At 44.6% G+C, this 23703-nt stretch overlaps 2 protein-coding genes across 3 annotated transcripts in view; both read right to left on the bottom strand.

Moving 5' to 3' along the window:
* Positions 1-2188, bottom strand: part of GOLGA5 (golgin A5) — a 31755-nt gene extending 29567 nt beyond the window's left edge. Inside the window, exon 1 of one of the 2 annotated variants that reach the window (XM_004754799.3) lies at positions 1932-2188. The gene's annotated coding sequence lies outside the window, so the exon portion shown is untranslated. The remainder of the gene's footprint in view (positions 1-1931) is intronic. The other variant, XM_045072977.1, reaches the window with a different exon arrangement.
* Positions 2189-17368: 15180 nt separating this feature from the next.
* LOC101685694 (disintegrin and metalloproteinase domain-containing protein 20-like) lies at positions 17369-19567 on the bottom strand. Its single transcript, XM_045074611.1, has one exon. It carries the CDS (start codon positions 19565-19567, stop codon positions 17369-17371), a length of 2199 nt encoding a protein of 732 aa, XP_044930546.1.
* Positions 19568-23703: the final 4136 nt, after the last annotated feature.

Below are 23703 nucleotides of genomic sequence, written 5' to 3'. Positions count from 1 at the left end.
ATAAAGAGGACATAATGGCATCAGTGTGGCCTAAGAGCAGAGCACAGCAGTTAAGAAGACCAGACTCTCGAGTCACACAGTCGTGTGGACGGAAAGGAGAACCCTGCCTCTTACTATGTAACCTTGAGCAAATGACTTCACTGAAAGTGAGCTGCTTTATATAGAAAACGAGGAAACTAAATGTACTTACATTATAGGACAGTTTTAAGATGAAATTATGTAAAAAAACAAACAAAAACAACTTTGCAAAACGCCTGACACATGGCAGACATCATTTTAGAAGTTGCTCTTCTATCATAATCATTACACCTATCACTACCATTACAACTCCTATTTCAACAAAAGGCAAATGTTAATATAGCAAAAAGCATTCAAATAGAAAATCATGAATATGGCAAAATGGCAGTACAGCCAAATAAAAACAATTCCCTTTAGTTTGCTTTAAGGTGCTAAAACCTAAAGAAACTCCTGATACTAAAACCATCTTCATGTTAAAATGCAGCACTATTACGGATAATTTAGGTGTACATAACCTGTGTAAACTGCACCTACAATAATTTAAATACTCAGTACTCACTATGTGCACACTGGCTAAGTTCAGAAGTTAAAAAAAAAAAAAAAGGCTGCATAGCCATTTATTTGATAAATAGACCTGAGAGCTTATGGTGTGCCAGAATGAATCAGAACGATAAAGTAATTAGTCCTTGTAGACACAGAAGTGTACTATATAAAAAAATCAACATCCATTTCTTGAATGTGCACATTGTTTCTTTTGCCTGGAATGCTTTTTCATTGTTAACTCTTTCTTGTTCTTAGTCTCCCCTTGAAAGTCTTCGGCTCCAAAACACAGCTCTTTTCTTTCCTTCCATCTAGATTAGGTCGTATCATTCTCTGTTCATATGCTACGCTTTTCCCTTCATGGTTTATTGATATTCTCTTGTCACATTATCTTCATCACACATCATTTTCACAACCACATTATGTGGTCGGTAACAACATCCTTTTTTCCACAAATGGGGAGTAGATGGCAGCTGGGGAACTCAAATCTCAGTCAGCCAAAGCCACTTTTTTTGAACTCCTGCCTCTCAGGATCTGAATAACCTCAAGAAGAAATTAACTTTCTAAACCTGCTCTGTACAAAAGGGGACGATTACATGCCTGCGTATTTCCGTTTATGTGTCATCAAATGGAGGTATGTAAAACTCCCTACAGATGTAAAGTATTACTCTCAAGTAGACAGTGGTGGTGACTGGGCAACAAGCGGTCCTTACTAATGAGGCAATTAAACACTCTTATTATTAATTCTTATTAATATCTCGCCTCCCATTTTAAAGTTAATAGGGCTTTAAAACAAAAACCCGTGGCTTAATATTGATTACCCAACTTAAATACAAACATGGGCCCCAGGCGCTTGCCCCAGTGACAAACAAACCACAGCGGACTTTAGAGGTGCAGTGCCCTCAAGTAATTTCTCAACACTGCCCCCAAGAAATGGCCTACACGGAGGCGAAGAGCGGGTGACCGTGGTGGCATGGGGAGGGGTCCACGGACAGCAGTGGCAGGACTTGCTTCGAAGGCCAGATGTCAACACAGAGGAAGGGAGGCTGGGGTCAGCCGGTGCGTCCTAGGGATTTGTCATCAGTGGACCCTAACTAGAGGAGTTACAGACCCCCACTTCGCTCCCCACCCCGCTCGCAGAGCCCCTGGAGCGGGAGCAGCGGTCCAACCAGGCTGGGGCGGGGGAGGAAGAAGAGGGGAGGGCACTAAACCACCCCAGCTGGGGCCCCAGGGGGTTCTCCTGTCCCCTCTCTTAACCCCCCTCAAAGCGGGGAGACCAGAGTCTCCGCTGAGGGGAGGCCAGCCCCGCGCCTAAGGCCGTTAACGCCTCAGGCGGACCCGTCCGGCCAGCAGGGCTCACGCTGCCGCCTCACCTGAGTACCGCGGAGGGGGTGCACGCTGCCTCGTCGCCCTCCCGGGCCGCCCCCCAACTCAGGAGCGGGCGGCAAGAGGGCCCGGCAGAGTAAACCTGGTCCCGGCCAAGCGGCGGCCCGGCTACTCTTCCGGGAGACGTGGAAGGGCGGCGAGGACCCCAAAACAGAGTGACTTCCGAGCTGCCTGAGCGGCCCGGGCCGACAGCAGCCACCTGAAAGCGACTCAGGCGGCGGCGCCGGCGGCTGCGGGGTCCTCGCTCCTGGCCACGCCCTTCTTCCGCCTGGAGCGTGTGACGTAGCTCTCTTCCCGTGGAGACGGCCCGCACGCGGCTGGCAAAACATTGTCGGCCACGCCCACCATGGGGGCGGGACCGCTGCCGCGCGCGGGGGTGACCCACGCGGTGCCCCGCCCGCAAAGAATTTGAGGCCTGAGTTGGGCGGGCGGGGAGACCCAGGTGGGCGAGACAGCCTTCTCCTTTGCCTGCGGGTTTTACGGAGGAGGATGCTGAGGACCCAGGGGAGGAGATGAGAATACAGAACAGTTTCCCTGGTTTCACGGAGCTTCCTTTTTAGTGGCAGAGACAGATATTAAATAAACCAATGATGGAACGGGACGATTTTAAGCGGTCGGGAAACACTTTAAATGGTGTGATCAGAGCAAGTCTCTCCGAAGAGGTGACATTTGAGCCGAGACCCAAAAGATGGAAAAGACCTGCAAAGGGTCTTTCTGTCTAGCCATGTTGTTGTTATGTTATGCATACAGTTGATTGAGCATTTGAAATTAGCCTAAAATCCACATTCAGTAATTAAATACTCAGCTCCCACTATAGTGCTCAGGCTTAGGCTAATTTGCCACTAATGACAAGCCCACAATATAGTCCCAGGGATCCCCATGTTCAGATTGATGAAATTAAGGCTTGGGGAGAGTAAAGTAACTTGTCTAAGATCATGAGGAGTCCACATTGCTCCAAAGCCTCTGCCTTTAGACTCAGTGTTTTATTTTCTCCAATTGAATATTGGGAGTAATTACAACTCCCTTTTCTCTTCTCAAGTCGGCTTAGCCCCGTCTAGTGAATGGGAAAACTTAGCAGCAGCAGGAATAATAATACTATATAACAGTTCTTGAGCTCTTATTAAGTGCAGAACACTGTCCCACACTAGACGTGCTTCAGCTCATTTCATTCTCACAACCACTGTAAAGGAGATGCTGTTATTATCCTGTGATAGGTGGCCTTTCCCCCCAACTATTAAATAGCTCTTCCTATTAAGGATTATACATCACTACTTGTTGCCAGAGGATCGCAATGCCTCCTATTAGAGTGACCTCACCAGCCTCACTGATGTCAAGCTTGATCATGTGACTTGCTTTGGCCAGTGGAATGGGAACAGAAGGCCTTCTGCCACATCTGAGCCAAAGTATTAAGAGCCATTCTGTATTTCCATCAGCTCTCTTGATTTTCTTTCTCTCTCATGAGAATGGCTAGTTCAGATAGAGCTGCTACCACCCACTGGGTCCTGGAAGGAAAAAGACACGCTAAAGCAGCCCACTTCTAACAGGTCATAGGAGTGAAAAATAAACCTTTGCTTTTTAGATGCCACTGGAATTTGGGGCTGTATCCTACACAGACTTACCGAATGAAATATGATTAATACATAGTCCCATTTCACAGATGAAGACGCTAAGATTCAGAGAGGTTTAGTTCCTTTCCCATGGTCACTGTATGGTACATGTGGGATAGCTAGGTGGTGCAAACATACTCTGAATGTCCATGTTAATCACTATCTTGAAAATGTGGAGATCTTGTCCTCTGTCTATATTCCTGTCAAGGAGAATGTGCAGCAGAATGTCAAGGTCGGGGCTCTGGGGTGGCCAACCCAGAGTGTCTCCCTTGCAACGAAGAGTGTCCAGCTGGCAGGCCTTGATCAACGCTGGCCATGCAAAGAAGGGAAGGCCCCTGATAATTGCTAAGTTAAGTTGCTTTAATATAAAACTTGCTGCATGTAGATCCCAGCAGCGGATAGTTTGTCCAGTTGGCTGCTCCTGGACTCCCCGTGAGTTACCCCAGTAAACCTACGTCTCAATCACTGTCTCTGGCTCTTTGACTTCACCAGACTATCAGCCACCCTCGCTGACTTTAAGCTAGGGTGCAGCTGCTCAGGCATGCAGCATGTGAGTCATGCATCTGGGATTCAAACCAGCTTAGTGTGGCTGCAGACGATGCTCTTATCCATTGAAAGGGTGAGGATGAAAGAAGTTGAAGCAGAGTCAAATCTCCACGTCAAATGTATTAGCAGTGGTAAATATATCAGCAGTCATATATAATATAATTGGCAGGAATTAGCATATTCCACCATTCTGGAAAACTCCGAAAGAATGTTTCCAGAATTTTTACATGTACTTCCTAAGACAGTCAGCATATAGAAATCTGCCACTCTGAAGTCATTGGGGCCAGACTGGCTTAGCCACAGAAACAGCACAACTAAGAGAAAGAGGTTACAACTTTTTCCAGTAGCTAAGAAAATTGGCTTTTTTCTTTTCCCGCCCTCCCTGTCCTCATGGACCAGAGGAGCTAACTCCTTGAAAAAGAGAGGTGACAAGGTATGTGAAGACCAGATGGAGACCCCAGCTTCTGCTTTAAATCTCTAGTGCAGTCAAGCTGGTCTGCTCCAGGGACCAGGGAGGATAAATTTGAATAGAGCTTAAGAATAAAATTTTAGGGATGCCTGGGTGACTCAGTCAGTTAAGCATCTGCTTCCGGCTCAGGTAATGAACCCAGGGAGCCTGCTTCTTCCCTCTGCTTGCCACTCCCCATGCTTGTGTGCTCTCTCTCTCTTTCAATCTGACAAATAAATAAAATCTTTTTTAAAAAAAGAATAAAATTATAAACCAATTATATTGTGACTTTTGGAATGGCGGAGTGAAGAACTCACCAAATTCTCTCTCCAAATAGCAATGATGGGACTGGACAAAACTGCGATTAAAAAAAAAAATTTCAACTCCCTGAAAATCAATCCCAGGCATAGCACAAATTAAGGAACATTTACTCAAGTAAAGCTACTAAACTTTGGGTAGGAAGAGTGAGAGTGTATGACATTTTAGCCCAGAGCAATTCCCAGTCTTGCCCTCCAGTTGGATGGAGATTGTCCTTCAAAGGCTGGGAAACTAGGGAAACGAGCAGCTTTGCAGCCGAAGAAGGCAGCTTGATTTGGAGTGGAGCCAGAAAAGCCTCATGACAAAGGGGAAGCCTCTGTTTGGAATGCCAGCATTGCAACTGCCTGCCGTTGCCATATTGTTTGGTCCAACAACCAACAAGAAGGCTTCCTAGAAGTTTAGCAGTTTAGTATAACCAGAGATGGTTATAATGGACTTTATAAGCTCCCACATGCACTGGCGGTCTGGGAGGCTGTGTGCAAGGCTGTGTAAGCTCAGAAGACTCTTGAGATGGCCCTAGTTTTCTACTCACCCTTCCTCAGCATGAAGCCTTACATAGATATGGAGGAGACACTAGAAAACCCAGCAGAATAAAAGGCAGGGCAGTCTTGTAAAGAGCCTGACTTTCAAATGACTCATCACATACACAGCACAAGAATAAAAGCTGATGTCATATCAGGAGCAATAGAGAAGTCAGTGGAAGAGAGAAGGCAGTGGAATGGCATGTTGAAAGCGCTGAGGGAGAAAAAAGCTGTCAGACAAGAATTCTCTAATAGAATGATCCTTCAAAAACAAAGTCAAGATGGGGCACCTGGGTGGCTCAGTGGGTTAAGCCACTGCCTTCAGCTCAGGTCATGATCTCAGGGTCCTGGGATCGAGTCCCGCATCGGGCTCTCTGCTCAGCGGGGAGCCTGCTTCCTCCTCTCTCTCTCTCTCTGCCTCCTCTCTGCCTACTTGTGATGTCTCTCTGTCAAATAAATAAATTAAAAAAAAATAAATTAAAAAAAAAAACAAAGTCAAGATAAAGACACTCCCACACAAACAAACACTGAGAGAATTTGTGGCTAAAAGATCTGCCTTATGAGAAATAAATAGTAATAGTAATATAATCATATGAATAATATATAATAAGTAAATAATATATAATAAAAAAACCGTAATGTATAATAAATACTAAAGGAAATCTTGCAACCCGAAGGGAATGACCTGGCAATTGCACTACTGGGTATTTACCCCAAAGATACAGATGCAGTGAAAAGAAGGGCTATATGGACCCCAATGTTCATAGCAGCAATGTCCACAATAGCCAAACAGCAGAAAGAGCTGAGATGCCCTTCAACAGACGAATGGATAAAGATGTGGTCCATATATACAATGGACTATTACTCAGCCATCAGAAAGGATGAACACCCAATTTTTGCATCAACGTGGATGAGACTGGAAGAGATTATGCTGAGTGAAATAAGCCAAGGAAAGGAAGTCAATTTTCATATGGTTTCACTAACTTGCAGAACGTAAGGAATAACATGGAGGACATTAGGAGAAGGAAAGGAAGAGTGAATTGGGGGATTTCAGCGAGGGGGAGATGAACCATGAGAGACTGTGGACTCTGAGAAACAAACTGAGGGTTCTGGAAGGGAGAGGGTGCAGGGATGGGTGAGCCCGGGGGTGAGTATTAAGGAGGGCACGGATTGCACGGAGCACTGGGTGTTGTACATAAACAATGAATCTTGGAACACTGCATCAAAAACTAATGATGTGGGGAGCCTGGGTGGCTCACTGGGTTAAAGCCTCTACCTTCAGCCCAGGTCATGATCCCAGGGCCCTGGGGCTGAGCCCCGCATCGGGCTCTCTGCTCAGCAGGGAGCCTGCTTCCCTTCCTCTCTCTCTGTCTGCCTCTCTGTCTACTAGTGAGCTCTGTCTAATACAAACAAACAAACAAACAAACAAAAAACCAACAAAAAATTAATGATGCATTTTATGGTGACTAACATAACACAATAAAAATCTTTTAAAAATAAATTGGGGGGAGGGGGTGGGATTATGGACATTGGGGAGGGTATGTGCTTTGGTGAGTGCTGTGAAGTGTGTAAACCTGGTGATTCACAGACCTGTACCCCTGGGGATAAAAATATATGTTTATGAAACATAAAAAATAAAAAAAAATTAAAAAAAAATAAATTGAAATTAAAAAAGAAAGAAAAATCCGGGTATAGTCAACCAATGGAATGTTATACAGTTGTTTAAAAACACCACAGAAGCGCTAACGTAGAGATAGGAAATGAGCTCCAAGATCTGAACAATGTATGTTAAGCTAAAAAATTAAATAAATAAATAAAAAGGGGAAAAAACTGTGTTCATATATGCTATCATATGTGTAAAACATCTTTTATGGGTGGGGTTTATCTCTCGAGGAGCACTTTCTTTGTCTCCTGGGAGGAAAGTTGATTGGGTGTCAGGGATGAGAAGAAGGTTTATTCTTCAATGAATTGTGCCCTTTACCATGAGAATCTATTCCATTTTGAAAATAAATAACATTCATTATTTTTTAACTTTGAATACCCAAGGAAGCTAAATGTATTCCCCATGTCCTGTGGTCTTGCCTCTTGGGATCAAATGATATTCCTCATTTCCATTACCTGTCCCGTGGGTGCAGGCATCCCTTAGGGATTTTGTGACCCTCATTTGAAGATTCCATGTTCCTTCAGCTCCTGGGTTCTGTGGTTATACTTCCTGGTTAAACAGATCTGAAGAACGAAACTTGTGCATTTTTATCTTCCAGCATTAGGAGGCACTGAGTACTTACAATATACATATGTATGTTTGTCTGTGTGTATATTCTATCTGGCTTGACAGGCAAAAGGGGTGCTGCTGTATCCTTTCATTTATAGAGCACAGCATGTAATCTTTCCATGAGCTGACCCTGAATGATGAACAGAAACTTCATAATCCCGTACTTGTCTGGAAGTTCCTCCAGATGGGGCAGGCCAATTCTGTGTTTTTCATGTCATCCGAATGCTTAGCTGCCCTGAGCCCCTGATGAAACCTCCTAGGCCCCCATCTATGCCACTTCTTAGACTGCCTTTGTTCCTGCTGAGAGGTCCCCAACCCCCATAATGTCCTATATTAGCAGCAAGGCTGGGTGGAGAAGAGGCTATAGCCCATGCCTGGGCATCAACAAGCAGTGTTTTGTGCCGTGCTTTGGCATTGTGGACAGCTCCCTTGAACTCTCAGGACTTCCTCAGTTTCCTCATCTGCAGTGATCGTTATGCATAAAACTCTTTAAAGGAAATCCTAGGTCTATGCCCCATATATAAAATGTGTCACAGTGGAGCAGTCCTGATTGAGGAGTGTGAAGAGGGTAAGCAGAGCCTCACCCGGTCATTCCCCATGCCCCATCAAGAGAGAGCTCAGAGGAATCCCGAAGGAATTAGATGTGTTAAATGTGTCCTTGGTCCCTTCCAGCTCTGAGACGCTGGGATTCGGTGCGCTCAGGAGAAACTTTCTTCCCTCCCTCAGTTAAATAGAAGAATCTAAATTAAAGGCCTTTGCAAGAATAAGGGTGATTGCCAGAGATATATGTTCTTGGGGTGACCTATGGTAGGGCAAACATCTAGTTACCTAACATCTGCTTTTTTACTGCCTCGTGAGGTGCGTTCCTTCCCTTGAAGCCCCAGACCCCTGCCTCTTCTCCCTCCTTCAGGCTGGACGTAGGTACCTCATTTTGCCTGACCATCTTTGGAATTCCCATGTCTGTGTGGCTTTCCCCATACATATGAAATTAAATTTGGTTTCTCTGGTCCATTTCTCATGTCCAGTGGATTCTTAGCCTAGTTAGAAGGACCCTGTAGGAGGCAAGAATTCTTGCTCCCCGACAGGACGGAATCATGTGCCCCCCATGAGTTCATATATTGCAGCCCCGACCTCCGATGTGACCGTATTTGGAGACCGACAGAGCCTGGAGGAAGGTAGTTAAGTGAAGTCATAAGAGTGGGGCCCTGTTAAATAGGATTAGTCCCCTTTTAGGAAAAGTTTCCAGAGAGCTCTCCCCTCCCCGCCGGGTGGGAACACAATGAGAAGCCCGCCATCCCTCTTTCTCTTCCAAGGTTCACCCTCTGAATTTAGCATCCATTGATGTTTTGTGCCCGAATCAATGACTGCCAAATGATGGTTTTACAGTCCCACCACTCCTCCCACACTTATTGGGTAACACTCCACTGCAAGAAGTGCTTCTCTTCTCTTCTCTTTTTTTTTTTTTTAAATTTTATTTGTTTATTGAACAGAGAGAGAGAGAGATCACAAGTAGGCAGAGAGGCAGGCAGAGAGAGAGGGGGGAAGCAGGCTCCCCGTTGAGCAGAGAGCCTGATGCGGGACTCGATCCCAGGACCCTGAGATCATGACCTGAGCCAAAGACAGAGGTTTTAACCCACTGAGCCACCCAGGCGCCCTAGGAAGTGCTTTTTCTTCTCTTCACTCATCCGTTCATTTGCGGACATCAGTGTATAGATTCATGGATTCCTGTGTCATTCAACGGAGCACCACCTGTCTCTCCCGCTGTGGTGATGTTCAAAGTGTCCTAGAATCTGGCTTCTTTGTCCTGTTGGCAGGTCGCTTTCATGAGAGCACCTCCTTGCTTTCTGATACCAGCATGTTTCAGGTTTATTGTATACTTCCTGTGCCCCACTCCCAGAATCAGTAACTTCTCTAAGTGTCCCTTGTTCATTTGGCTAGGGGGAAAAAATGGCATTTAGAATCCAAGATCTGAGTGCTGTCATTGTTCCTTGCCGTCTATTTCCATAGCTATCTTTTATTTTGAGGAACTGATTTCAGCAATACCTCCAACGCCAATCCAACACCAAAGGTTTGTTCTAGATTTCTCCTTTATAAGATCTGGAGCTCTCAGGTACCTGGGTGGCTCTGCTGGTTAAGTGTCTGCTTTCTGCTCGGGTCACGATCCCCGCTCCTCAGGGAGCTTGCTTTTCCCTCTCCCTCTGCCCACTGCTCCCCCTGCTTGTGCTCAATCTCTCTCTCTCTGTCTAATAAATAAATAAAATCTTAAAAAATAAAAGATTTGGAACTCTCCCTCCTGACATTGAGAAACCTGCCTCCCATTACCCATTATCCTCAAAATAGTTTTGTATTTGCTCAATCCGCCTTCATGTAACTAACCTCCCAGCTCGGCTGTGTCACTGGCCAACTTGGCCACCTACCTTTCTGAGGCCCCAACTGCCAGGTCGCTGACCTGCTGAGTACCTCCAGACCGGTTTGTCTTCCTTGTCTGGACCTGCCCAATCACTTTTCAGCTGGATTATTAGGGAATGGAGCAGAGAAGGAACACGGGGAGCCCATACAAATATCTCACATAAACATAAGACAAATTAAATTTAAAAAAGAAATCCTTTAAGTCAAAATAAAAAATAAAATAACATCTGTGTATTGAGCTGTGGCATGACCACAGAAACAGAAACTATTTCAAGTGACTTTAAGACAAGATAATTTGACTGCACCTTCTCATAGATATGTATCCTAAGAACAAAAAGAGCTGCAAGAAAACTTAAACAGATTTAAGTAATGACCCAGAAATTCTACTCCTTAGTGCGTACACAAGAATTCTGATAAAATATGTCCACACAAGAATTTGTACACAACTGTTTATGGCAGCACTTCATAAAAAACAAGGAGAAACAACCAGAATATCCATCGACTTTTGAATGGATTAAAAATGTGGCATATCGGGGCACCTGGGTGGCTCGGTTGGTTAAGTATCTGCCTTTGGCTCAGGTCATGATCCCAGGGTCCTGGGATTGAGTCCCGGGTTGGGCTCTTGGCTCATTGGGGAGCCTGCGCTCCCTCTCCTGCTCCTCCTGCTTGTGCTCTCTCCCCCTGTTTCTCTGTGCCAAATAAATAAATAAATAAATAAATAAACAGACACTTAAAATGTGGCCTACCCATACAATGGAATATTATTCAGCGATAACAAGGAAAGAAGTATTGATACCAGCTACAATGCAGATGAACCTTGAAAACATTCCGCTAAGTACTTAAAAAATCCAGACACAAGGGGCACCTGGTGGCTTAGTTGGTTGGGCATCTGACTCTTGGTTTCAGTGCAGATCGTGATCTTGGGGTTGTGGGATTGAGCCCTGTATTGGGCTCCACGCTCAGAATGAAGTCTGCTTCTCCCTCTCTCTCTGCTCCTCCTCCTGCTGTCACTCTCTCTCTCTCAAATAAATCAGTAATTTTTTAAAAAATCCAGACACAAAGGAACACATACTACATGATTCCCTTAGAGCTGAGCCTTGATCCCCACAGGTTTGACTGGCGAAGGTCCACTGATACAGATATATATATATATATATATATATTCCTATAAATATATTTTCTCTGCCGTGTATTTTCTTCATAACATTTTCCTTTTTTCTAGCTTTATTATAAGAATATAACACATAATACATGTAACATACAAAATATTGATTTGACTCTGTTATCAGTGAGGAATTCCAGTCCATAGAAGGCTATTAGTAGTTATGTTTGGGGGGAGTTACAACTTATACACGGAGTTTCTACTGCATGGGGGGGTCAGCACTGCTAACCTCTGCATTACTCAAGGGTCACCCATATTTGAAACACACAGAGTAGGCAAACATAGTGACAGGAAGTAGTAGATTAGTGTTAGCAGGGGTGGAGGCGGAGGGATGGGGAGTGACTGCCAAGGGGTCTGGGATTTCTTTCTGGGGTGGTGGAATTTTATCTAATTCCAGAATTAAATAGTGGAGTGTTGGCCACACAACTCTGTGAATATGAATTGTTACATTTCAAAGAGTGAATTTATTGTATGTGAATTGTATTTCAGTAAAGCTGTTACTTAAAAAAGAGAGAGAGAGAGGTAACTAGGCACGGGGTGCTTCCTGAAGAAACATTCTCATCAAAAACTGAGAATCTGAATGTTATTAAGCCTTCAGGGAGGAACATGTCAACACCATGAAGATATTATCAGAAAATCCAAAATGAGAGAAACTCTACAGGGCAAATTGCTTTCCTCAAAGAACACATTTGAAAATAAAAGCCAGAAGCTAGAGAAAGAGAAAAGAGACAGAGAGACCTATAGATTCATATGGGTCTATGTATGGATCTTACTTGGATATTTCTTTTTTAAGATTTTATTTATTTATTTGACAGAGAGAGAGCGCGCGCAAGCACAAGCAGGCAAAGCAGGCAAAGCAGCAGGCAGAGGGAGAGGAAGACACAGGATCCCCACTCAGTGGAGAGCCTGATGCAGGGCTTAACCCCAGGACCCGGGGTTTGTGACCTGAGCCCAAGGCAGACGCTTAACCGTCTGAGCCATCCAGGTACCCACTGGATATTGTTTCAAACAAATGTAAACAAAAAGAAATAATTGGAAATTTGAACAATGGCTGGATTTGGTGATAGTGAGGAATGATTTATTTAGGGTGAGAATCGTACTCAGATTATGCTTTCAATTTTTTCTTCAGAGAGAGAGAGTGTGTGAGTGGGGGTCGGGGAGGGGCAGCTAAGGAAAGGAGAAGAGAGAGCCGACCTTCAGCAGGCTGCACACTCAGCCCTCTGTGTGGAGCCTGACGTGGGGCTGGATCCCACAGCCCTGAGATCAGGACCTGAGCCAAAACCAAGAATTAATACTCAACCGACTAAGCCACCTTGGCGCCTGAAGATTAAGTTTTCAAAAGAGTTTTTTTGTGTTGATGAGATAGTTCTGTATCTTGACATCTTTTTTTTTTTTTTTTTTTTTTTTTTAGATTTTATTTATTAGAGAGAGAGAGAGAACATAGAGGGAAAATGAGAGGGAGAAGCAGATTCCCTGCTGAGCAGAGAGCCTGATGCGGGACTCGAACCCTGTGTTAGGGTTCTGGCCTAGGGGCATGGCAGGCCCCACCTGCCCCGGCCTGGGCACAGGAGACTCCCCTGAAGGCCTCTGCTGCCGGAAGCGAGTTCATCTGGGCTTTCTGGCCAGTTCTCACGAGCTTTCTGCCCAAATCGACATCAATTCCAGATGAGTCTGATTCAGCCCTCAGCAATGTTATGCAGCACCTGGCTCCCTGGACCCTGTGTGGCACTGGCATGGGCCTGGCCTAGGCCACTTGTGCCGTCATGATGGAGAAGCCTAGCTTTTTCCATCTTCCTCTACCTTCTGTCAGCATTTGGGTTTCCCACCAACCATGACTTTGCAGACAAACTCAGACGGCCCATGGCTTGGGACTCCACTGACATCCCAGAGTCTCATTATAACCAGTGTCAGAGGTTTCTGGGGCCCTGCCGTGACCTTTTGTTCCCAGAATATGCCCCAGGTAGTGTCTCAGGAGAGTCTGGGAGCCCAGGAAAAATACATGGGTGGTTTCGGCTCTAGATAAAGCCACTCTGGGATATCCTGCTGGAGGCCATCTCCCATCTCTGTCTGGCTCTTCCGCTGATTTCTAAGATGACCTAGGAGAGTCCCTTCATTGGAGCTTAAGACTCATGCTTTCTAAGGGGAGGAAATGGTTTCAGCTTCCACTCGCAAGACGGTGGAATGAAGTCCTGGAAAGTTCCGGGCAGTCTCCGGGATGGATTCTATCTCAGGAGTTCAGACTCCCATTGACCGGCTCCTATGGGGTCCCCCATAGGACACAAAGGCTCTTCCACGGAGATTCCCCAGGGCAACAATGGACTAGCCCGTGACTTCAGGGTGTGCCCCCAGACCATCTGATGTGGCTGAGGGGCACATGAGCCATCCTGAACCCAAACCAAGGTTTTGGCTGTGCTGCCTGACTTGCACAAAAATAGCAGTGCCTGGGGCAGGTCTTCACTGCAACTGCTGAGCTGGCTTAGTGAGGACCTTGCCCAGGACTCTAGCCCCATGACACCGTGAGGGCACAGAGAAGTCAAGCAATGAGACAAGGGATTCTACATCAGGGTAGATGATGCAAGATATCGTTTCAGAGCAAACATGACAAAAAACATGTAAATTACAGAACAGTAAGTAGTTCAACGTACTCTGTATGATGGCAGGGATGGGAAAAGGGAACAATGGGGTCCGAAAGGGATTGGGAGTTCCAAGAAGCAGGCTGGAGTCGTGAGGGGGTAGGGGGTGTCTCGTGGAGGAAGAGGCTGGTCACAGGCTCCAACAGGGCAGCCTCAGGGTGTGAGCTCTGCCTGACCCATGACCCCCGGGGGCACTGGGGGCCTTCTAGCTCCAGAGGATCTCCAGAAATGCAAATTGGCCTGAGCAGACCCTTCCTGGTAGGTCTTTTTGTTCCTGGGGGTGGCTCTTTCTCTGCTTCTGGAGGCTGTTGATTCTCCTTTTATTTCTTCTAAGCTGCACCATTTTGCACTGTTTTATTGGTGTGGATTCAGTGCTGTTAGTTGACACAGATTCTTCCCGGAAGGGAGTGGAATAGAAGCCTTCCTTGTTTCCCAAGTAGACCTGAACAGATTCCATGGTCATAGCCCTTTTCCAGGGTCCTGGGCCTTCACGTGCTCTCCAACTCCAAGATTTTAGAAAACATCTTCTATGCTTAACAGGTTGAAAGAATTAGTTTGGTTTTTTAAAAATTCAACAGCGTCACATTTCTCATCATCTGTACAATGACCTGTAAACATTGAATGAACTAGGCTTGACAGATGAAGGAAGAATGGGCATTGCAGTGGTCTTTGGGGCACGTTGACTCACTGTTGTCCCCGTGTGGTCACTCTCCAGATAGCACGTAGCTGAATGTGTTCCCATTTACCAGATTTAAGGGAGAAGAAGACCGAAGAAGGTTGGTCCCTGGATTCCTTAGCTCCTAAAAACCATCCTCTAATTACAAGCAATATTCTAAATCGAGTATATCTTAACTATACATGAGGGTTAGGGTCAGGCTCAAGTTACATACATTAACTATGGACAGCTTTGTGTATGTCAGTTTTCCCTGCCTAAGGTGTTTTTAAAAAATGCAAAGGGAGGGGATAGAGTCACCAAAGCACTGAGCACATGCCCTGCCCCCAGAAATAGGTCACTACACAGACTGTTTTATCTTAGCTGAGGACCGGGAGCTGGTCCTATAGGTACTTGACAGGTAGCATCTGTGGCCAGCTGGCCACCTCCCCCGATGCTCAAGGGCAGCAAATGGACAGACCCGGTGCAGGTGGGACTCTCTCCTGTCAGGCATGGCTCACTTCCGACAGGTAGAGAAGTGGGCCAGTTCACATGCACATGACGTGTGCCTTTGGTTCCTTGCTATTGGCCTCCCCTTTCTGTCACCCTGGTCCTGAACCTTTAGCTCCTGTGAGAATTTGGGCTTGCAGATTTCTGTGGACATACTGATTTGGGCAGAAAGCTCATGAGAATTGGTCTGTGTTGGGCAGTGATTCGGGCTGCGCCCAGCCCCGTGCTGAGAGCGCTTTCTTGCTAGGTGCATGCTGTGGCCATAGGAGACCACAGGCCAGGCTACAGGGCTCCCGGAGGCCTCCCATGGAGGCGAGCTTCTGGGGGCAGAGTTGAGTTAGGGTGTGAGCCTGAACCTCAGGTTCCAGCTTCTTTTGGCAGAAGGGGGCACCGAAGGTGAAGGCGGCCTGAGGGGGGTGTGCAAGTTTCTCCTGCTCTGTTTCCCACAGCTCCCAACAGCACGGTTTCCTCCTGGGTGGCAGGCAGAGGTCTACAGTATGGCTCATGGGCCCCCAATCTGTAGGGGTTGAGGGCCAGGCCTCTGTGGATGGAAGCCTGAGAACCCAACCCAGGGTTAGGGTTCGGGCCTAGGGGCATGGAAGACCCCAGCTGCCAGTGCAGAGGCGGGTTTGGGGGTGGTGGCTGACTAGAGGGCAGGTTGTCCGGCATTCGGAGGAGATCAGTGCTGCACATGAACCCACCCTTTAAGCACTTTCCCATAGACTTCAGACTATACCACACTGGACTCTGGGCCAAGCCCAGGAGGCTCCCTCGAAGACTCCCAACTTTGTCTGCCTCGCCGTCCAACTCTCTCTGTCTCTCTCTCTCAAATAAATATATAAAATCTTTAAGAAAAATGTTCCCTTTATTTGAGATAGTCGACACACTGGGTTACATTACTTTAAGGTGTACAATACGGTGATTCAACTTCTCTGCATGTCCTGCTGTGCTCACCACAAGCGAAGCTGTCATCTGTCACCATACAGTGCTATTTCAACATCATTGACAAGATCCCCTATGCTGTGCCTTTTATTTCCATGATTTATTCATCGGTGGGTAGTAGATACGGGTGCTGAGTGTAGATGCAGGAATACACGTTTGATAAGGGCATAGTGAACAGGGGCTCAGATCTGTCTTGGATGGAGATCCAGACCACTCCACCACGTACGCCCCTTGGACAAGAAGGTAAGAGAGCTCTAGAAAAGGTGGACAGGTTTTGATGGCACAGAATAGCACCCCTGTTGAGTCTGTCATGCTGGATACTTCCCTGACCCTTCGGCGCTATTCTCACCCGGATTGTGTATTTTCTGAAAGAATCTGGATCTGAGGCCTGAGGCATTTACACAGCACAAAGATAACACATGTCCCTTATGAGACCCTCGTCTTCTCTTGCATGATCTCTGAAGCGACTGCTTCCTGTTTCCTTTTGTGTGAGTTTGTTCTCTGTACATGTGTCAGACAGCCAATTCTACCCTGTGCTTTACACACAGGCTGTGCTCAGGCAATTCCCCAGAATTTAAATGTGAGTTACTATGACTTTAATGACCAGAGGCCTTAAGCAGTGATCTCTCAGTCAGTGATCAATGGCTCCTCCTGTGGGTTTTATTTCTAATAAAGACGCCAAGCCAAACTCATAATCCTGGAATACCTCAGGCTGAGCATAGCCCAAGAGTAAGAATGAGAGTAATGGCACATAGTCACTGCCTCCCATGTTCCAGGCCCTTCTTGGGTGCTTTCTTTTGATCATTACAAAATCCTGGCCCAGTGCATTCCAACTCTCAATGTAACATGGACCTTGAAACTCCCATGGCCTAAGACTTTATCCAAGAGCTCATGCTTGGTGGGTGGTAGATCTTTTGGCACCCCTGTGCCTTGAGGAAAAAGGTCTTACCGTCCTACCGTATTTTCCAACTGTCACTCTGAATGTTATTTGTTTAACAGGAGCCATAAAATGAACAAAGAACAGAAATCTAGTATATAACCGATTGGGAAATGGTCCCCTTGTCAAAACCAAGTGCGTCCCAGTGCAAACAAGATTTGCTCCACGGGCATCTGTGAAACACCAGAATCCACATCTTAATGTATTTAAGAGTCTCTACTGTCTTAAAGCAATCAGAAGACTAGGACTAGACAGGAGATGGTACTAAATTTAACTGTGTAGACCTCATGTTAAGTTGGCAAGTCATTTTATTTTAAGATGACAACCTCCGAGTAGCTATAGGATTCTGTAATCATCAGAGTGATTCTCGTCATTTCTCTTAGTCCCTGCCAAGATGATTTTCTCCACCTGGCGCATTCCGGTCACTATTGACTTCTGTGTAGGCAATTCTGCTTCTTATCCTCTTCTTACGTCATCTCTTCTAAATGATGAAAGGCACCAATGATGCCTGAAATCAGTAAAATAATCAAGCGAATTATCAGTAGAAGTAATGTCTGGTTTACATTAAAAATGATATTGGCCCGAAGACTAAATTCTCTGTCAGGTGGAGGGCCGCTGTCTATACTACCACCTACTCCCCTCTCTTCACAAGTTGGGGGTTTCCAACCTCTCATACAGTGACAATGCTTCATGTTATTGCACACCCCTCGGAAATTGCATGTCTTGACATCACAGTCAAACCCCAAGTCTTGAATAAAAGTGCAGTTCTGTTGGAAACAGTACCTTCCTGGGCCACACATTGCCCCATCCACGACAAGCCCCATTTCTGGCAGATTCATCCCATGGTGTGCATCGTATCCAAAGCATAACTCTTCCTTGACATCACGTACTATTATGTGACGAAATACAGTGTGCTCACCTCCACCAGGAATTTCTTTGACATCACGACAGTGCAGTAGTCCACAAAAAACATTACGCTCTTCACACTTCACTGGTTTTCCTCCTCCTTGTATCCTCTTCACCCCACAGTTCCCAAATCGGTCACCTAAGACATTTAATTTTTGATAGCATGCTGGTGCACCATCTTTTATTTGGTGGCCGAAGAGGGACTGGCATTGCAGGTCACGATCGCTGCAGTTTCCTCTCATACAGACAGCCAATGGTGAACATGGAGTTCCATCTTGGGTGTAAAAGTCATTAGGACAATTATGCGACCTCCCATCACAGTATTCTGGGAGATCACAAATACCAAGCCTATCTCTACAAAGCCATCCAGGTAGAGCATATTTGCAGTCGACACAGCAGGTTCCTCCATTGCAATCACTGCCAGGGGTGAGGATACAATCGCTCTTGCAACACTTATTAGTAGAACACTGTTTTAAGGAGCCACAGTCACATTCTTCCCCCTGATCCACGAACAGGTCACCACAACGAGCAGCTATGTAAGGAAAATTGGTGTACCGTACATTTGGTCTGCTCAAACAAGGATCCCATATAGTGACCTTGTGATGTATTTTATCGTAAGTACAGTTGCTCATCATATCCAACAAACCAGGCTCAGGAGCCATGACGCAGTGCTTTCTTCGAAAGCATTGACAACCTGGTGTATCATGATCAACGCCCAAATTATGACCTAGGGTATGTGCTGCAACAGCCGCAGCCAAAAATACATGGTATCTTGTCATATATACATATGCCACGCCCCACTTAGGGTTGCACACTCCATTGGGTTGGCCATAGTATGAGGCCCCACCAATTCTATCCCCTGTAAGAAGCATTGAAGTATCATGAGGAATATCGTTATACCAACCCCAGTATTTCCACAAAGCAAAATCAGTCATGATATTTTGAATATCTTGCTCTTCATATAAATCTACCTTATCCCTTTTATCCCATATGCACAAAACACGTATGTAGACATCTAGGAGAGTTGGTTTGTAGATGGTATGTAATATGTTGTTCAAAATCATCACACTCTCTATTACATGTGTGAGATTAGTGTCCAATTCAATTAATGACTTAGAAGTTGTGTAGTGGATTTTAAAGTATTTCTTATGTGGCCACCACAAATACACGGGGGTGGCTCTAGGAGTTCCAGCAAGAATTGTCTCTTCGTATTCTTGATCTGTATTGTGCTCTTCAATCTTACACCTTTCAAGCCCCGATAATCTTCTTTGTGACACGAGCAGAGAAACCACATGCTCAAATTTGGAAGAAGTTTCCAGTGGTTTTATTTCATAAGTGAAATCATCCACCTGCAGCATGCCATGCAGACCCCCGTAGCAGGTGTCCAGTGTGCCCATGGAGCCAGGAACCCCTTCCAGGTAGCAGTAGTAGTAGCAGTCTCGGGGGACAAAGGGGTAGTCCTCCTGCATGGCGCCCTGATCGTTATCGGTGATAACAGGAAACTGCCTGGGCAGCAAGTTCTTCTTGATTTTCATGTGAACCACATGTCTTTGGCCCCTGAAGTAAATCTTGTAGGAGAGTTGGCCTTGTCTCTCAGTTCCACCCACCCTGTGGGACACCTTCCTGGGGATCACAACTTCAGAGAAAGTGAAGCGCCATCCTGGGAGGGTATGAGAACAGCAGACTGCAGACAGGAGTAGCCCGAGGAGAGGCAGCCAGAGGTCACCTGTTGAGTGGGCCCGGGCCCAGGCAGGCCCCATGGTTGAAGGAGCCTGTGACCGCAGAAGATTCAGTCGGGTGGGAGGTAGGCAAGATGATCACCCATACAGCAACTTTTCTAGTAGGGGAGTCTGGAGGAGAGCAGAGAGGGACTGGGGGCACGGGCTCCCCAAGAAGGGGGTGGGGAGCTATTATGTAATAATGGTGTGCTCATCAGGGGAGGCTGTGCTCAGTGAGCTGGGCATCCTAGCCCAGGGGACTTAGAGAAGAGAAGAAAATAGGAGGAGCTGGGAACAGTAGTTCCCATGGGCTGAAAGGTCCCATGGTCTCTTGGAGAAGTCGCAGGGGAAAAATAAGCGCATTTGGTAGCATTTTCAGTGAGGGAAGGGCTTTTCTTTCTCAAACCTAAATGGCATAAGGGATCAACAAGTAATTAAAACAGAGGATGGAGAGGAGATTGGAAGTTTCTTCAAAGGATTCTTTGAAGAATTCAAAGAATGAGGAGAATTAGGTCTCATACTTTACAACAATTGAGTGCACTTGGGATGATTGGTGTAAAGAAAGAGTAAATAGAGTTCATGTGTAGAACAATTAGAATCTGTAACAACCATTTCTTATAAAATCAAACTTGTATCTACCCTACGTCCCAGTGATCCTGGCCTGAGGAGATTACCCACAAAGACTAGAATATGAATGTCCACATCAGCTGGATTCATGAACTTACTCCACAAACTGGGAAAAAACAACCAGCACTTAACAGATGAATGAATAAACAAACTGGCATATTCGTCTATTGGAATAATCCCTATTAAATCAGAACTAAATTCTGATCCATGTAAGAACATGGATTTCTCTTACAGTATGATGATGAAAGAAGGAATCAGACCAAAGGAACTTAATATAGGATTTAATTTGAATCAATTCTGGAATAGTCTAGAATAGGCTTAATTTATGAGACTAGAATTTTTTAAAAAGATTTTTAAATTTATTTTTTGAAAGACAGAGCAGAGCATGCTGGAGAGAAACACGAGTGGGGAGGAGGGGCAGAGGGAGAGGAAGAAGGTTTGGACTTGGGACTTGATCCCTTGACCCTGAGATCATGACCTGAGCCAAAGGCAGATGCTTAATAGACTGAGCCACCCAGGCGCCCCTGAGACTAGAATTTAAATCAGTAGTTTCCCGCTGTGGCAATGGAAGAATGGAGGAAACTGATGGGGATGTGCTGTGGATTGAATGTTTGTGTCCCTGCAAAATTCATGGGTTGAAATCCTAGACTCCAGCATGATGGTGGTAGGAGGTGGGGCCTGTGGAAGGTGATTAGGTCATGAGGGTAGAATCATCAGAAATGGGATTAGATCTTTATAAAAAAGAGGCTCCAGAGAGATCTCTCACCTCTTCTACGCATGGCTTTACAGCAAGAGGAACCATCTTTGAAGCAAGAAGCGCCCTCACAAGACAATGAATCTGCTGGTGACTTGATTTTGGATTTCCTCTCTTCACAACTGTGAACAAGAAGCCATCCAGTCATTACTATTTTTTTATACTGGCCAAAAGAAGCTAAAATGTGTTTACAAATCAAACAAATCAAAACTCCTCAAGGTCCACCTTAAAATCTACTTATTTTATTGTATGCTAAGTATACCTCAAAAAAATTACATTTTCTATTGCGGAATAATGGACATACAATATTACATTAGTTTCAGGTGTACAACACAGTGACTTGACAATTATATACATTGCATAATTGTCACCACAACAAGCCTAGTTACCATCTGTCACTTTTCAAAATTAATTCAATATTATTGACAATATTTCTTGTTCTCTATATTACATCTCTATGATTTACTTTATAATGGATGTTTGTACTTCTTAATCCTCTTCACTCATTCTTCCTTGTCCCCCTTTTGCAACAACTAATCTGTTCTCTGTATCTAGGAGTCTGGGTTTTGTTTTCTTTTGTTTGTTTGTTTTTGAGATTCCACATATAACTAATCATGTAATCATGCAGAATTTGTCTCTGTCTGACTTATTTCACTTAGCCTCATGTCTATCCATGCTGTTGCAAAATTTCATTTTTTTTTAATGGCTGAGTAGCTTTCCACTTTATATACATGTCACATCTTCCTTATTCATTCACCTATGGATGGACTTTAAAATTGTTTTCATATCTTGGCTATTGTAAATAATGCTGCAACAAACATAGGGTGCACATATCTTTTCAAAGTGTGATTTTGTTTGCTTTGGATGAACACCAAGAAGAGGGATTGATGATCATATGATAGCCCTATTTTTAAGTTTTTAAAAAGATTTTATTTATTTATTTATTCATTTGAGAGAGAGAGTGCTCAAGTGGGTGGAGGGAGAGGGAGGGAATCTCCAGCAGACTCCAGGTGACTGTAGAACCTGATGTGTGGCTTGATCCCATGACCCTCAGAATGGGATCTGAGCCCATACTAAGAGTCAGTTACTCCAAGTGAGTCACCTAGGCACCCCAGTATTTTAATTTTTTGAGGATCCTCCACACTGTTTCCCATAATGATAGTATCAATTTATATACCCACCTACAGTGTGCAAGAGTTCCCTTCTCTGCACATACTTGTCAAGATCTGTTATTTGCTGTATTTTTCATAATAACCAGTATGACACGGGTAAGGTGTTATCCCACTGTGGTTTTGATTTGCATTTTCCTGATGTTTAGTGATATTGAGCATTTTTCCAGTGCCTGTAGGCCATCTGAATGTCTTCTTTAAAAAAAAAAATGTCTATTCACATCCTTTGCCTATTTTTAATGACTGTTTATTTTGTTTGTTACTAGATTGTATGAGTTCTGTGTATATTTTGGATTTTAACTCCTTATTGAATATATGATTTGCAAATATCTTCTTCCATTCTGTAGTTCGTTGTTTCATTTTTTGATGGTCTTCTTTCCTGTACAGAAGCTGTTTAATTGGAAATATTCCCATATGTTTAATTTTGCTTTTGTTTCCCTTGTCTTTGGAGTCACAGAAAAAAAATTTGCTAAGACCAATGTCAAGAAGCTTACCACCTATGTTTTTTCCTAGCATTTTATGATTTCAAGTATTAAATTCAAGTCTTTAATCTATTTTGAGTTGATTGTTTTAAAGATTTATTTATTTATTTATTTGACAGAGATAGAGAGTGAAAGCAGGTGGAGCACCAGGCAGAGCGAGAGGGAGAAGCAGGCTTCCTGCTGAGGAAGGAGCCCAACACAAGTCTCAATCCCAGAACCCTGGGATCATGACCTGAGCTAAAAGTGGGTGCTCAACAAACTGAGACACTCAGGTGCCCCTGATTTTTTTTTTTTTTTGAGAGAGAGAGAGAGAATGTGAATGGGTGAGGGGAGAGGTGGAAGGAGAGAAGGAATGTTTCTCTTTTAAGATTTTATTCATTTATTTATTTAAAGAGAGAGCACACACATGTGAGGCAGAGGCGGGGCAAAGGAGAGGAAGGGAATATCAAGCAGACTCCCCACTGATCAGGGAGCCTGATACAGTGCTTGATCTCTTAGTCATGACCCTGAGGATCATGACCAGAGCTGAATTCATGAGTGAGACAATTAACTAATGGAGCCACACTGGCACCCCTATTTTGAGTTGAATTTTACATACAGTGTAAGATAGTGGTCCAGTTTCATGGTTTTGAATGCAGCTATCCAGTTTTCTCAACATCATGTACTGAAGACATTGTTCTTTCTCTATTGTACATTCTTGCCTCCTTGTGCAAGTAAACTCCATATGCATGGGTTTACTTCTGGGCTCTATTCTGATCTTTAGATCTATGTGTCTATTTTTATGCCATTACCACACTATTTTATTACTATAAACTTGTAATATAGTTTGAAATCAGGGGATATGATACCTCTGGCTTTGTCTCTCTCAAGATTGTTTTGGCTATTTGGGGTCTTTTGTGATTCCATAGAAATTAGATATTATTTTTTTCAAGTTATGTGAAAAATGTCCTTAAATTTTGATAGGGATTGCATTGAAACTGTAGATTGCTTTGGGTAGTATGGACTTTTTAATATTGATTCTTCCAATCCATGGGCACAGAATAGAATATCTTTCCAATTATTGGTGTCATCAATTTTTTTCACAAGTGTTTTATACTATTTAGAATACAGACCTTTCATTTCCCTGGTTAAATTATTCCTAGGTAT

The sequence above is a fragment of the Mustela putorius genome, unplaced genomic scaffold (assembly GCF_011764305.1).
Source record: "Mustela putorius furo isolate JIRA1106 unplaced genomic scaffold, ASM1176430v1.1 tig00000129_pilon_pilon_pilon, whole genome shotgun sequence".
Lineage (NCBI taxonomy): Eukaryota > Metazoa > Chordata > Mammalia > Carnivora > Mustelidae > Mustela > Mustela putorius.
The sequence above is the reverse complement of the archived record's forward strand: the minus strand, read 5'-3'. Positions and strand labels throughout refer to the sequence as shown.

Excerpts from the sequence above, each read along its gene's own strand:
- LOC101685694 (XM_045074611.1), bottom strand. The coding sequence starts at position 19,567 with ATGGGGCCTGCCTGGGCCCGGGCCCACTCAACAGGTGACCTCTGGCTG.